This window comes from Austrofundulus limnaeus, unplaced genomic scaffold (assembly GCF_001266775.1).
Source record: "Austrofundulus limnaeus strain Quisiro unplaced genomic scaffold, Austrofundulus_limnaeus-1.0 Scaffold136, whole genome shotgun sequence".
Lineage (NCBI taxonomy): Eukaryota > Metazoa > Chordata > Actinopteri > Cyprinodontiformes > Rivulidae > Austrofundulus > Austrofundulus limnaeus.
In genome coordinates, this window is record NW_013952538.1 from 307,443 (window position 1) to 323,496 (window position 16,054).

At 41.1% G+C, this 16,054-nt stretch overlaps 1 protein-coding gene across 1 annotated transcript; it reads right to left on the minus strand.

The window, feature by feature from the left end:
- Positions 1-994: 994 nt before the first annotated feature.
- bicra (BRD4 interacting chromatin remodeling complex associated protein) lies at positions 995-16,021 on the minus strand (the record flags this gene model as incomplete). Its single annotated transcript, XM_014015888.1, is given in 9 exon segments — positions 995-1,056; positions 1,135-1,269; positions 1,356-1,453; positions 1,528-1,723; positions 3,602-4,204; positions 9,304-11,340; positions 12,135-12,200; positions 12,677-12,722; positions 12,831-16,021. Coding segments are annotated over 9 exon segments (3,284 nt in total), but the record flags the coding sequence as incomplete, so codon positions are not given.
- Between the last annotated feature and the right edge of the window lie 33 nt (positions 16,022-16,054).

Here is a 16,054-nt window from a genome sequence, read left to right on the forward strand (position 1 = left end):
ACACACACACACACACACACACACACACACACACACACACACACACACACACACACACACACACACACACAAATAAAATAAATCAGCATCACCCACCATCAAAAATATAAACACGCACATAGGCAGGAGATAAAATGTGGATAAAATGGGGCCGTAAAATTTGTTCAACGTAGTTTTTTCCTGAAACTGAAAAAAAAAAAAAGATTTAAAACTGATTTTAAAAAAGTTCTAAACTACTTGTAATTAAATTTGTATGGTATGTGTTGTATCATATAATTAACATGGTCTGACAGGTTTTTGTGTCATATAATTAAAAATATGGCATGCAGTTGTATCATATAATTATATGTGTATGGCATACCATATATAATTTAATAAATATGGCATGCTGTTGAATCATATAACTAACAAGGAGTGGCAGGCCGTTGTGTCATATGATTGAAAAATATGGCAGGTTGTATCGTAATTAAATAAGTATGGCAGACAACAATACCATATAACTAAAAATCTGACATGCTGTTGTAATAATTAATGTACTTAATTATGATTAATTATTAAAACAAATTGTATCAAAATAAACTGAGTATGGCAGGCTATTGCATCACATAATTTAATACATTACATTATTATTACATGCATTACATTATTTAATATATATGGCAGGCCGTTGTATCACATAATTTATTAAATATGGCAGACCGTTGTATCACATAATTTACTATATATGGCAGACCGTTGTATCACATAATTTAATATGTATGGCAGACCATTGTGTCACATAATTTAATAAGTATGGCAGTCCGTTGTATCAAAATTAACCGAGTATGGCAGGCCATTGTATCATATAATTAAACTTGTATGGCAGGCAATTGCATCATATAATATAACATATACATTTTCTGTTTCAATAAAAATTGTTTGAATAAAATTCATGGCTTCATCTCTGCTCCATAATAAAAGCCTGACAGTTAAAAGAAACACCTGAGGCACACACCTGGCTTCTCTGCTGGGCTCCGCACTTAAAGGCATTTTCACTGTTGTTGTCTGCGACGCGAGCTGACGTGATAAAAAGCAGCTGTTAACATCTGTTTGATGCACAAACATGTAAGACATTTTAAAATATGTCTCCTTCACCTGAATTTGTCCTGGAGCCAGGGCCTGTGGAGCGGGCATCTGAGACAAGGCGGGTCCCAACACCTGAATCTTCATCCCACCTTTCCCCAGAGTCACCCCTCCCACTGAGCTGATCACTCCTGGATTTGGCTGAACCTGAAGAGAACAAAGAATCCCACTTTTAGAAATAATAGTAATAAAAACGCTGAACGGGACGAGGTGTGCACTGCGACAGAACCAACCTGTGTAGGCTGAGTAAGGCTGACAGGAGGGACAGTCTGATTCACCGCTGCTCCGGCTGGTCCCTGGACTCCTGAGAATACCTGTAAGTCACTTGAAGCTGCGACAGAAGGGAAGGAAAATTATACAAAACGTAAATATTTACAATTTCATTGTTGCTCAGAGGGATCCTACCTGTGGCGGGAGTTTTAATGAGCACCGAGGTCGGCTGCAGCATTGTGGGAATCTGAGCAGGTGCTTCAACGCTCGCCGCTGAGGATGACGACGATGACGCAATCACCGCTTTATCAACAGGCACATCTTGCTGGGAACTGAACTGACTCGTGGCTTGAGGTTGAGGTTTTGCCTGGAGCAGGATGTTCTGCTGGACCTGGAAAGAGCGACGGTGCCGAGTTACAGTTCAGCGTTTTGTTTTGTGTTAGCAAAATATCTCATGGATTTCAAAGAAGCTGGATCAAACCAATTCAAGATGGCTGCCACGGCTAATCAGCCTTTAGCAAACACAAAAAACTAAACAACTCTCTTATTTGTACAGACTTTGAGCTGAAATTAGGAGTGGTAGTAGCTGAGAGTCATCCCTAACACGTACTCTGATCACACTAGGTGTGTCTGAACTTTGACGTGAATGGCGGCGGGCAGTATGCTTTTATTTATTCTTTTAAAGTTGCCTTAATAATACAAGTTTTTTAAAAGATATTTTCTAAGCTTATTTTAAACTTTATTTTCAGCTGTTTGCTGAAACTTTGGCGCATCAAAGTCTGCAAAAATCTGAAACATTTGAAAAAGTTGGAGATAAAAAAAAATCATTGGCAAACAAATTTTTTTATCTAAAGCAGATGAACAGTAAAAAGTTGGGAAAACGTTCAACAAAAAACAGGCTTCATTCTTCGGCAATTTATTAAATTTTTTAAAAAAAATCAACTTTTTGGCAGGTTTTTTTCAATGGGGATAATTTTCAGCAACTACCACTCAGTTTTACCAGAATATTGATAAAAAAACGACAGAGTTGCAGCCAGTTTTTTTGTGCTGGTTAATGTTGAAACAGTATCGACTTTAAAAGTTAATCCAGTGATTTGTGAGAGTTTCATTACAATCCGTGAGGCGATTTATGAGATATTTTGCTAACAGGCCCACACACATCTAAACAAATGCAGTTGATTACAAGTTTACCCTCCTGTCATGGCGACGAGTGATAAAAATAATCTTTAAAAAGTTTTATTCGACCAAACCCCCAAAATCACAATTGGAAAAACTTATGGTTAAAAATAACTTAAGTAAAGGAGTACTATTAGAACTTTACAATCTATTAATGTCAACTTCATTAGAAAATTGTGATATAATTCGGACAACATGGAGTGAGGATTTAGGAGTGGAAATTACCCGAGAATTGAAATTTTACTTGCACTAAAGCTCAAACTCAACCCATTAGTACAAAATTTAGATTATTACATTATAAATGGACTATGAGAATATACAGTATATCCCACCTGTAAAACTGAATAAATTTAACACTAATATTTCAGATTTTTGTACAAAAATGCACGGAGGAGAAAGGGACACTGCTATAGTGCTTATGGCAATGCAACAAAATTAGGGCTTTTTGGGAAGAGATTAGGAAAATAACAGCAAAAATTATTTCAAAAGATGTTTTGATGGATCCTGCTTTATTTATCTTGGGACTATAATGGTCATAGATGTAACCAGAACGAGCGTATTTTGATAGATATGTGTCTCTTGCATGCCAAAAAATCTACTCTTCTTCTGGAAAAGAACAGATAGTCTGAGTGTCACATTTTGGATTCGACAAATGTTAGCAACTTTTCCCTTGGAAAGAACATACATAAAAAAAAGGGAAGCAAGAAAAGTTTGAGGTTTGGTCCTCATTTGATTCATTTTGTAAAGATGCAAAACTTGTAGATGAAAAAAAAAGAATATAAGTTATGTATGACCCTGTAAATAAGATTAAAGAAAATTGTTGGTGTTTATGAATGAGGGACTTTATGTGTGTTTTTGTTTCTTTTTAAGGTTATATTTTTAAGGTATATCTTTCCTGACCTAAATGTTTAAATCATATGTTTATTCATGTGTGAGTCATTGAAACCCATGCAAACTTGGACTGTATATGTGTGAATTATATCTTTAACATTATTAAGATGATAACAAATGTATGAATGCTCCTATGAAAATTCAATAAAAATAATGTAAAAATAAAGTTTTGTTCGGCTCTTTTCTGGATCTGGACTGGTACCTGGTGCAGCTTCTCCAGCAGGTGTTTCTGCTGAGGCAGGGTCTGAGTCTGGATTTGTGTTCCGACCATCTGCAGGTGGTGCTGTTGCCCTGCCGTCAGGCCCTGGAGGGGAACCTGCGTCTTCACCACGGCGGCGCTGCCGGCAGGCGTGGCGAACTGGTGCTGCGGCGGAGCTGCGGGCAAAGGTTTGGGCGACTGCGCCACCGGAGGCATTTCTTGCTGGTAGGAAGCGGGCTGCGAGGCGGGCCGGGGCAGAGGCTGGAGCTGGACCTGAATGTTGGCTTGCTGAGGCGGCGTTTGCTGGACCTGGCCCTGCGCGGCGGGTTTGGGGGACTCTGTGATTTGGTTCTGGATGATGAAAAGCGAGGGGTGGGATGACGGCGTGCAGGAGCGCGAGGGAGTCTGAGTCTGAGGCTGAGGCTGAGAGGAGGGACGCGACTGCTGCTGATGGAGCGGAGACTGGATCTGCTGGCTCAGAGTCAGGGGAGACTGGGAAGGCTGGGGACTCTCTACCACTGGAGGTGTTGTGGTGTGAGTGGTTAAGGCCGGTGAGGAGGACAGGCCCTGAATCTTCAGAGGCTGCTGAGGTCCAGCTGAGGGCACCTGAGGAATTTAAATGCAAACGTCAGCTTGATTCCATTATATTAAAAAAAAATCACTTTCTTTCAAAAATACATTTTATAAATCTATCATTTGAAATACAACCACAATTCCAAAATAGGACGTAAAATGTAAACAGAAACAGAATGCTTACAAAGAAAGAGAGTAAACAGGAATGGTGCTTGAAATTTTTTTTATAGCAGCAACACATAAAAAAGTCAACAATAAACATAAAAAAACAGTAATTAGGCTAAATATAAAATGAGAATTTAAGCACTAAGAGACTGAATCAAATGGGCAGATGTAAACCAGCTTCTAAAACTAGAGGAAAAGTTTCAAAATAAAGTTCTTCAATGAAAAAAAAAATCTCTCATCAAATATAACGGCTCAGTGGTTAGCACCGACGCCTCACAGCAAGAAGGTCCTGGGTTTGATCCCTGGTTTGGACCTGGGGTCTTTCTGTGTGGACTTTACATTTTCTCCTCGTGCTTGTGTGGGTTTTCTCCGGGTACTCTGGTGTCCCCCCACCCCCAAAAACATGTACAATGGCGCCCCTTTTCCACTAGTGCCACTTAGTGTAGTGTCTGTACGGTTCGGTACGGTTCCAAGCCATTTCCATTAGGCCAGTCCGTGGAACCGGCCCTTTTTTTAGTACCTACTTCATTGTGGTTCCAACCGACCCCATCTCACACCAAAATGCGATGTCAGAACACTGTTCGTCACTGATTGGCTAAATTTTTGCAAATTTTTTTGCAAATTTAGCAAATTTACCACCTCCACCAACCGCCCAAAACACACCCATTGGAACCGGACTGGAACATCAGTGGAAAACCAACTGGTCCGACCCGTAGCTACACCGACCGTTCTGACACTACACCATGGTTGCCTTCAGGCCCAGGCCGCCCTTGAAAAAGAGATGTGAGATCTCAACAGGACTTTCCTGGTAAAGTAACGGTAAAATAAAAAATAAATAATACAGTTAATAAGACCATCGAAAGATTTAAATAATCAGTAGAAATCTCTGAACTGAAAGGACGAAGCTGAAAGTCAAGATGGTCCTGATGTTTGGGCCCTGGGGGGAACTGCACTGGTTGCTTTGAATGCTGCCTCGATGTGGGCGGGATCATAATACTAAAAACGCGCAAATGTTATTTTGTCTTATTTGATGCCGAAGACGAGAAGACAGAAGACAGTAAGCTAACGGTAGCTAATGTTAGCTTGTTGTTAATTAGTTGTGCTTGTGTTAAAAAAAGACCAGAGGACCAGGACTTGACACACCTGGGCTGGATTGTCCCTCTGTTCCGTTTCATGAGCATCTGGATATAATAAAAAAGATTTAGAAAAATAATAATAATTTAAGACCCAAAACAACTTTTCGAAACATGTTGCTGCCATAAAATAAAATAACATTTATTTTTGTAAATATTGGATTAGTTTACTGCTGTTTCTTTTTACATTTTACACAATAACACAAGTTTTTGTAACTGGGGTTGTAGAAAAGGCTGGGCGACACAAGTAAGTTTTTAAGAGTAAAATCTGCTCTAAAGTGCAACAACGGGACAAAAACAGTCCTTAATTAATCAAAACGTTTTGATAAAACCGCAGTTCAAAGTTCATCGCCCAGCCCCAGGCTACACACACAACACAAAAAAACAACAAACACAAAAGCAGAGAGTTAGACAACAAAATCTACAAGATGCTGAAGTAAATAAAATAAAAAAGAAGCACATTATTTCCAGCGCTGAAGGGTGATAACATAAAAAGAAGTACTGATCACTCGTTGACAAAAGCAGAATTTGTGGGACTGTGACGGTGAATTAAAAGATAATCTGAAGATCTGGAGGACAAGGTTCGGGGAGTGGGGGCGGTCATTTTGGTTTGGGGAACATTTTGTTGTTTAAACTGGGCAAAACAAAAGGATTATTGACAGAGGAAGAGAACGAAGACTGGATTAATCAGTTACTGGTTAGTAATAAAACAGGAGACAATGAGCCGAGCAGACTGGATTTGATGCAGCAGTGAGCAAACAAACAATGAAGAAATGAGAAAACCCTTCATTTTTACATAAATTCATAATGTTAGGATTACAGGATGAACAGTTCGGATGATCTTGGCTTTACAATGTGAAGCAAAGTGAGAAATAAAAAGCAGAGATGCAGCAAGAAACGGAATCATTGTTGCAGGAAGTGAAGAGTCGTGGAAGCGGTGACTTACGCGGGATAAAATCTCACAGGGCTGCGACTGCTGGAGACTCATTGGCGAACAGACATCATGAGAAAATCCCCAAAATATTTCAAAATGTTTGCAGGTTTAAATTTTATCTTTAAAATAGTCACAGATGTTCATCGCTTGGCTCACTTTGAGTGTAAAATCCTAGTGAAACAATGTTCCGCCAACATTTTATTATTTAGCTAACATTTTGATCTTACATTTTGTTAATTTTTACAAAGTGTTCAATGTAAATATTAAATCCATATCGAAATGTAAAAGGTAAATTTTAAATCTTGTGGCTAAATGTTGAATGGAATTGCAGAATGGAATGCAGCCTTTGCCATTTTTGCTTAGCTCTTATGATGTCATCATCCTGCGACAATAGCAACCGCTAACACTGCTAACGCTTCTGTCACTGGATTACCAGTTAATGTGCTCAATTTAGGAAGAAAAAAAACTAAAAATAATTATTTCCATACTTAATTATAAAGGTGGGCTAAATTATATTCTGAAAACTGTTTTAATGTCCTACACGTTCTGATTAATAAAATATTCACGATGTCTACATGATTATTTATATTAAACTTGTGGACCTAAACTGACCTATTTCCTAGACAATCATGTTATAATTCATCTCATCTTTGTTTTATTTATTTTTTCCAGGAATAAAGCGTTGCCTTTTTTATGAAACATTGCAGGTGATGAAAGAAATCAAATCCATTCTAACATTAGCCTAGCGAAATGCTACAGGCTAAAAACAAACGGTACAGATCATGTTTTGGAACAGATAGGGCAGTGACAGCTTCCCTACAAGATATCAAATTTGCAGGTGTCTGAGCTGCACTTCAAACTGCCGGACCACAGTTACCATCCACATTTTTAACTCAGATTTTAAATGCTATCGTTAGCAACGTTAGATGTCATCATCCTGCGACAAAAGCAAACAATGTTGCTAATGATGCTAAAAAAGGCATTTAAAATTTAAATTCAAAATATGTTCATTGAAAACAAGTTAGATGGTTCCTGTGGTGTGTTTTTGTATTTCTGTTGAGTCAAGGTGTGACATTAAAACAAAGACAGAAGTGTTGATTTGCACTCCTGATTGCTTACTAAAGTTTTGTAACAGTAAGTGTGTAATATTTACACAATAGACACATTATTTATCTAAATTTATTAAGCAAAAGTAAAAGAAAAAAATACCCTGACACTTGCTTTGTGGATTGCTTACTAAAGCTCTGTAACAGTAAATATATTTATTTTCACATAAAGTAATATTTTTATCTATCTAAATTTATTCCAGTGTGCCTTGGAAAACATATAGTGGAGTCTCAAAATGGCATGGACAACCATTACTTTGACCTCATCCAATTCCTGGTCAACAGTTACTACATCATCAGGCAGAAACATGTTGCCAGATTACACACCTCACAGCTTAAAAAAAGAGTCTGTTCGTCAGAAACTAACTAAGCTCATTCTCTTCAAAGGTCAATAATTAAACAATACAAAAAAATACAGTAAAGTACAGAATAACTATGGACGTGCATTTATTTTACAAATGAAAGTCAATCTTATTATTGAACACAATTTTGTTTTTTATTTTATTTTTTTGCTTGTGTACTTCTAAACAATATTTTCAAAATTATGCTTTAAGCCTTGGTTTTTGTATTGTACTTTGACAATGTAATTTTAGAATACTTTCTTTTACTTGTTTTGACTACGTCAAATAATAACGTTTTTTTAGTTAAAATAATATGGTAAAATAAACTTTTTCTTTCAACTATCTGTGTGTGTAAATGTGTTATAGAGTACATAAAAATTGGGGCTACTCTAAAAAGAAAAACCTGTTAATCTGGTAAGTACTCAGAATTGTTTACATAATTTGAATAGCCCCATCCCTTTAAGTAGACTGTTTCAAGATGGCGTCGCGCTTTGCTAAGGCCCCAGCCTCATGACGGGGGTAGCCTCTCTAATAAATATACCTCATTGGAGCTGAGCACCAAAAGCGAAGGCTGCGTTCCATTCTGAAATACTTGAATGTAAACTTTAATATTTAGCCTCAATATTTAAACTGTAACTTTTACATTTACATTCATGATTTAATAAATAGATATAACATTTAATAAAACTTAGTAAAATGTAAGAACAGTGAGCTAAATGAAACTAAAATGTTAATGGAAAAGATTTCACTCCAAGTGAGCTAAATTATATAACTGTATTGAGGACATTTTTAATACTTTATTTTACAAGTGGCGCCACATAATCATGAACGTAGGAGTGTCTGACCAGTTTCAGTCTAAAACCTGCAGGACAGTGGCTCAATGGCTGGTGACAAAAATATGGATTTTCCCACAGTTTTGAGTCACAGACGAGCCTCCGGTAGTCGCAGCTCAGCGAGACACCACCTTAAAGAGCATCGATGGGAAAGATAAGAAAACCTAACGCTGTGGCAGCAGCGGCAGCAGCAGCGAGTGGCTGGGGCTCAACATAAAGGGGCATTTCTACCTTTACCACTGCTGTCATGTGGGAGGGGCCAGGGGAAGGACTGTGGTTCTGACCCACCCAGGAGTCAGCTAATTGGCTGTCATGGACAGCGGGGGCCGCAGTGGTGATGCTGTTGCTGCTGACGATAACAGACGCTGGCACGCCCACAGAGGGGGCCGAGTCATTCTCTGATTGGTGGAGCGGCTCCTGATAGTACAATTACCATTTCAGCATGGAGGAGAGGGAGGGGAGGGAGGGGGGAGGAAGAATGAGGAGTAAAATCGTAAACCAAAATAAAGAAAAATGTCAAACCAAGACATCACTCCGTGCATGTTATTTAATTTGAGGACAATGTTAACAGAAACAGAAGAACAAAGCCAAAACCGTGCAGAAAGAGAGGAAACACCGACCTGCTGCAGGAACATCTGCAGAGACTCCTGGCTCAGGATCATGCTCGGCGCCTGGTTGGTGAACAGTAACCTCCCCGGGCTGCTCTGAGCCTGCGGGGGGACCAGCCCCACAGCTGTGACCGAGGCAGAGGTGGTGGCAGACATGGAGGAAGAGGAAGAAGCCACGGTGGAAGCGGTGGATGAGGCCGGCTGCATGGCGAGGATGGAGCTCTGCGGTACGAGCTGCGGAGCGGGATGAGCGCTCGGCTCCGCGGAGCTCCCCAGCACGGCCACGGTCTCGCCGGTCTGGCCCTGAGCCACGGTCGCCGCTCCGGTGCTGCTGGGGACTCCGCCCGGCTGCTGGGGCTGCAGGGTGGGCTGGAGGCTGACCGCGGGGCTCAGCCCCTCCACCTGACCCACCATGGCCAGGGAGCTCTGGATCGGCACGCCCTGTATGACAGTCTGGGCGTGACCGGAGACGGTGGGAGTCTGCGTCTGGCCCTGGCCCTGAGCCAGCGAGGCCACGGGCATCTGAAAGAGGGTCGGCGCGCCCATCTGACCGGGCTGCAGCTGAATGGGTCCGGAGAGGATGTGGGCCGCCCCGGCGTGGCCCTGCGAGGTCAACACCTGGCTCAGGTTGATGTTCTGGTTTGAAGTTAAAATCTGGTTGGCGATGAGCTGCCCGCCGGGACCCTGACTGGTGATGATGTGGCCCCTGGGGTGCTGGGTCAGGATCTGCCCCCCCGCCTGCAGCTGAGGCAGGAGGAACTGGTGGTTCTGGCCTTGGAGGACAGTCTGAGAGGGAATAACGATGCCCTGTTGGTTTAATAAATGAACGCTGAGGGGTTTGCCGGACGGCTGTGCTGCTTGTTGCTTGAAGAGAGTTTGTTGGAACTGGGGGCCCTGCGTTGTGGCTGGAGTACTCAGGACTACGTTAGAACCTGGTTTCCCTGTCAGGAAAGCTACATTCTGAGCAGCAGAAACTGGAAGCTGCTGCAGCCCGAGAGCTTTGTGGGCATCGTTCTGCAGGGGCTGGGGCGCAGCTTGTTGCGGCTGCTGCTGCGGCGGTTTGAAGAGTTTTGTTTGGATGGCTCCCCCCTGGGGCGGTTTGGGCTGGATGGGTGTCGGCGTGCGCTGGATGATGACGTTCTGCATGATCTGGCCCGGAGTTTGCGTCTGGGGTGCCACTCCCGTGTTCAGAGGGGTGCCTCCAAAGCCCACGAGTCCAGCGGGAGCCGTTATGGTGCCGGTGCCGCCGCCGCTCGTGCTGCTGACGCAAACAGCCGGTCCGTTTAAAGCCGGAGGCGCCAAAGTTGCTTTGTTGCCTTGGATTAGAAGTCCACCGCCCGAAGCTCCAAGTCCTGCCTGAGCACCGGCGGCAGATACTTCGGGTCCAGACTGGTGTAGCTGGTATCCACCCATGGCCTTAGCCAGGATGGGCTGCCCAGACTGGTTGATCGTCATGACTGTAGGCTGGCCCACAACCTGAATCTGTCCGATACCCAAAGGTCCCGACTGGCCCCCGTTAGAAAGAGCCTGGAGACTTGAAATGGGCTGAAGTGTCACATTCCCCAGACCCATTGGCTGCATGAATGGCTGGACACTAATGGCCTTGTTCATGACCTGGGACTGGAGCTGAAGGCCCTGCTGGGCCAGTACTGACCCGAGCATGTCAGCCGTGGCGTTGGGAGGGGTCGCCGTGGCGTTCGGGGCGGCACCGGGGAAAACCGCCGCCGCTCCACCGATCCCTACGCCTCCGGAGAGGCCGGCGTCGGGCAGCGATGGGACCTGCGCCAGACATTCGAAGGGGTCCAGGTCCAGCTCGGCGCCGGCCTCCTGCAAGCTCTGCTCCGTGATGTTGGCCTCGGCCAAGCTCTGCTGCAGGATGTCGCACGTCTCGTGGTTCGCCCCGATGCCGTTGCTGCCGCCTTCTCCGCCCGGGGATCCGCCCAGGATGTCGTCGTCCTCGAGGAAGTCCAGGTCCACGCTGACTCTGGGCAGGCCCGCCGACTCGCAGGCCGACAGCTGGGCCACGGGCTGGACCTCCGGAACATGTCCCTTCAAGCAGAGGAGGAAGAGAAAGGAATCACGTCGACGAGATGTGAGGACTTCAAAACTACAACCCCAGTTAGAAAAGCTGGGAGTTTGTGTAAAACGTAAATAAAAACAAAACGTTAAATCTCATCAACACAAATATAAAAACATCTTAGAGATGCTGAATCTTTGAGAAGTTCATCAGTCAAAGACTACATCTAAAAAAGTGGAACAATTTCAGAAGACTTTATTAAGATTTACAACATCAGTGTGCCTCTCTGATGGTATGAAGGTGCATTAATGCCTCTGGGACGGACAGCTTAAACACCGTCGATGCAGAATATTCAGAAAAATAAATCTAACAAAGATGATCAGGACTGTTGAACAGACCAGAATGGGACAACATTCCCTCCAAAACCTCTAGACCTGGTCTCCTCAGGTCCTGAATGTTTGCAGAGTTTGCCGTGGATTTGAAGCAGAAGCTTTTGAAATGCCTTGCTGCCATAAATTTAAATCTTCTTAGCAGAAATGTTTGATGTGTTTATTACCTTCTATTGAATAAAACACAGGATTATGAGATTTATTGCTTTCTGTTTTATTTACATTTTGAACAACTTCCCAATTGTTTCAGAATTGGGGTTGCTTTACAGAACATAAAAAACACACACCAAAAAAATCAACAACAAATCTTGTAAAATTGCAGCAATTTAAAGCTCGTCAAGTGTAGATATGTTAGTGGAGAGGGAGGGGGGTTTAAGAAGACATGCCACAAAGATGGATAGGCGACAGCGAGAAGAACATGGGGGGATTTTACTCACCCCAGCGGCAGAGAAGAATGAGCTGGAGGGGTCATTCGAACCATCCAAAAGGTCGTCAGTGTCCAACTACAGACACACCCACCAAGGTTAAGACAGACAGAAACCAAAGGCACCAAACCAGCAGGCAAGAGTCACCGGGACAAACACACACCATCACAACAGAGAGGGGCAAGGAGAGGGCAGAGCACAGTTCAAAGAAACCAGAATGTAAAAAGCATCAGTGTAAAAGAAAAGCGACAGAGGAACAAAATGATAGGATTAACTCAGAAACCAGGAAGCGTTAGTATTTCTCTGTTTGTTTGTTTGTTTTTACTCTTTTTAATGTAAAACCAACTGAAAGCAAAAGCAAACAGTGAGCAGAGGAAAAAACTAGAAACAAGGTTAACGGGAGCAGCGATGAGATGCAGGATTCAGGGTGCCTCAACTCTGAACTGGGGGGGTTAGCGCCGAATATAAACTTATAACAAGCTGCGTATCAAATGCAAGCTTATATTCCGTTATTTAAAATGTACAAACCACTGTTTATCCATCCCTGTACTTACATGGGTCTCAGATCCATGAAGAAAGTCATTGAGAGCTTCTGGGTCGCTGCAGGAGAAAACAGTGTGATTTAAAAATACAATAATATAATTTTTTTATATATTTTTTTAAATGGTATAAAAAATCTGGTCTTTTATTTTGACAAAACAAACTTACCAAATCACATCTAGAAGGCACCTGCCGTCTTCATCATCCATGACAACTGTTGAAATTGAGAAGTATTTTTAAGTTTATGCAAGATTTGTTCCACAGTCACCACTGTTCTTTTATATTTCTATATTAGGGCAGCATAAAAAGAATAATCATTTAAAATTTAGCATGATTATTTTTCAACAATTGACATTTAGGACATCTCTTTTCAAGCAAATCTTTGCACAGTATCATTAATAAGACAACAAATCTGCTTGTTTTTACAAAGCTGTCAAAAAAGTATATAGCAGATTCTTAGAATATTAGATGTAATAACAGGGGTGTAAATATTAGAAAAACATGCGATAATACTGTTCAATATATTTTGCTTCTGTCATCTAAACCAACAGATCGAGTAAATATATAATTATCAGCAAAACATGAACAAATGGTGCTTAAATATAACAAATTCTGGTTTATTGTGATCCTTCAGGATTTGTGAATAATAGTGTTGAATTCTCGTTTAAAATGAGCAATAATACCTAATTTTTACAACTATATTTTAATAATAAAGTGATAATAATGACAGGATTCTACAGGTCTGCTTTTAGAGAAAGATAACATTTAGGAAAGTGATTATTTTTCTGTACTGAGGTTTAAAAATATGGTAGTATTTGTAGTCTGATCAAAATAGTAGAATACAGTTAAAATATCTAGTATTTTACATGTACTCTGATGGTAAAACCAGTATAATTGGTTCACAGTGATGTAAATGTTATGTGCTCAGGTATTAAATGTACAAAATACCTAAATGAACATGGTGGTAAAGACTATTACATCACCTAGTTGTTGTCAAACATTCTTTTGGGTAAAAACACAAGTGCAGAGGCAGAAATGTAAACAAAACAGTTTAACAGGTGTACTCGTATTATATTTGTATTTTTAAAGGTCCTAAAGACAAATAAAACAGTTTAGAGTTGAAGCAGGTCATTTAGTTACTTACAAAGCTAAATAATAAACCTGACAGATAAAAACATGAACTAAACACCAACTAAAAACAGAAAACAAACTGAAAACGCGCGGTTTTCGCTTCGTCTCTCGGAACATTTCGAGCGCTGCCGACTTTTTTCATGTATTAAACCAAAACCAAATGAAACAAACCGAAACGAGTTTTTTATTAAATAAGACACATTATGGGACATTTTTTGAAGGAAAGGCAGCCGCCGCTCGGAGCAGGTCGGCGTATCGCAGCCGTAAAAACCCACAGTGCGCAGGATATGAATGGAGACGATGCAAACGGACGGCTACATGCTAACTGGTGTTTTTAACGAGCTTTGCACGCATACTTTACCGATTTAACCACGCATGTAGTGTTTGACAGCACCGCAACTACTTTAAGAGTCAAACGTTTGTTTTCGAAACCCAACTTCGCCGCTATTTTAAGTGGTTTTGATGCATCTGGGTTGACTTTTGTTAGCCTAGCAAGCTAACCTGCTATCAACAATATTCAGACGTACAGCTAGCTGGAGCCTTTGACATTCAAAACAAACCACAGAGTGACACAATTTAAACACCGATACCGCACGGCGGCGCCCGGACCGGACCGAAGAGGAGCGGTTCGGTGTGTCGAGAGGCGTAAACGCAACTACGCGGCGGTCTGTCGCTGATTATTGCAAGCAGAGAATATGAGTTAATGTTGGAATACTCTTGGATGAGGGGGGTAATGCTTGGGATTTCGTTGGAAAAATGAGCCTGTTTTGCGGGGCGGCGCGGCACCGTGGCGCTTCTGTTGCGGTGCCGGTGCGGTTCGTGTGCGCCGCGCAGTTAGCAGATATCGCAGCTTTGTAACCGTTATTGGGTTTAATGGAGAAATTGTTACATTGTAACAAACTCACCCGAGACGTTAGAGGTGCAGGCAGCGCGGGGTCTCCAGCACAGCCGAGCACGGGCTGCTCAACAGGACCCGACCGAAGGCAGGAAGCGGTTAACTTCCGCCCTGCCTGACTGAAAATACGTGTTGTTTACTCACACTGGACGCAACGTTTGCATTGTTATAGCAGATTTTAACATGACAATACAATCAGAAAGAAAAAAGTTAACCTGAAACTCTCAGACTGAAGAAGTCTCTGGGAGGAGAGACGAAACTTTTCATTAAAGAAGAACCCTTCCGGAGGACTTACTTTTTTTTTTTCTTTTTGATTTATCTACCTAGATGACTCAGATGCATATAATAATAGTACAATACAATGCAATTATTTATTAAAAGGTTTAACATTTTGTTTGATGTAAGCAGTGTTAAAAATGTACATTATTTAAATCACTGCAACAAAGATATCTGATAAAATCAAAGAGGAACTAGACCACTAGTTTGGGAAATAGTTTAAAAGTCGGTGAAGTGATCCATTTATGTATTATATGTTGCATAAAAACTGCATGTAAGTTACCTATGATGCTTTTTATTTTATTTAAAAATATTCACAAAACGAAAAATAAACTTGCTTCTAGGAATGTTCCCTATTATCAATGTTTGTAAGCAATCCTTTTATGGAGATAATTTTTCTAAAGGTTTATGTAAATGTCAAAGTGTAAAAGTTAAATAACATTTACAGTTGGTACTCACGCGTTAATATTTTTTCTTTTCAGATTTGGAGAATATTAAAATTATGGAGGAGTGCTACGACATGCCTTTGAAGAAGGAACAGCTGGAAGAAGGATTATATTAAATTACAAGTTATTTAAATAATAATAAACAGTGTGCAGTAGAGGAATAAACACTTTGTTATTTCTGGAACTTGATTCATAAAAGATACAAAAAAAGGTTCAAAATTTAAGGAGCTAAAAAGTTAATTAACTAGTTTTTCACTGAAATGTAAAAAAAAAGGCACAGAAATCTGACAAAAATGTCCCAGAAACTAAAGTGCAGCTTACAGCAGCCAATGTTTCCTCGAGCAAAAATGTATTTTCTAAACCTCCACATCTGTCCATCAGAGGTTTCTGTGTAAATATGCAAAAATGAATAATTAAAGCTGAAAAACCTCATACTTAGTCTGCTTCAGCACATAAAATGTGTATATTAATCTGTGTATGAAACAATAGGCCAGTTTTTGCTCCATTCAAAGGCTTAAATAATCTGAATGCTGCTTTAATTCAGCAGTGCACCAAGAAGAAAGGTTGTATTTTGATAAATTACAGGGGTTTGATAGTGCTCAGTATGAAATCTGTTTAATATAGTTTAACGCAAAGAATATGGT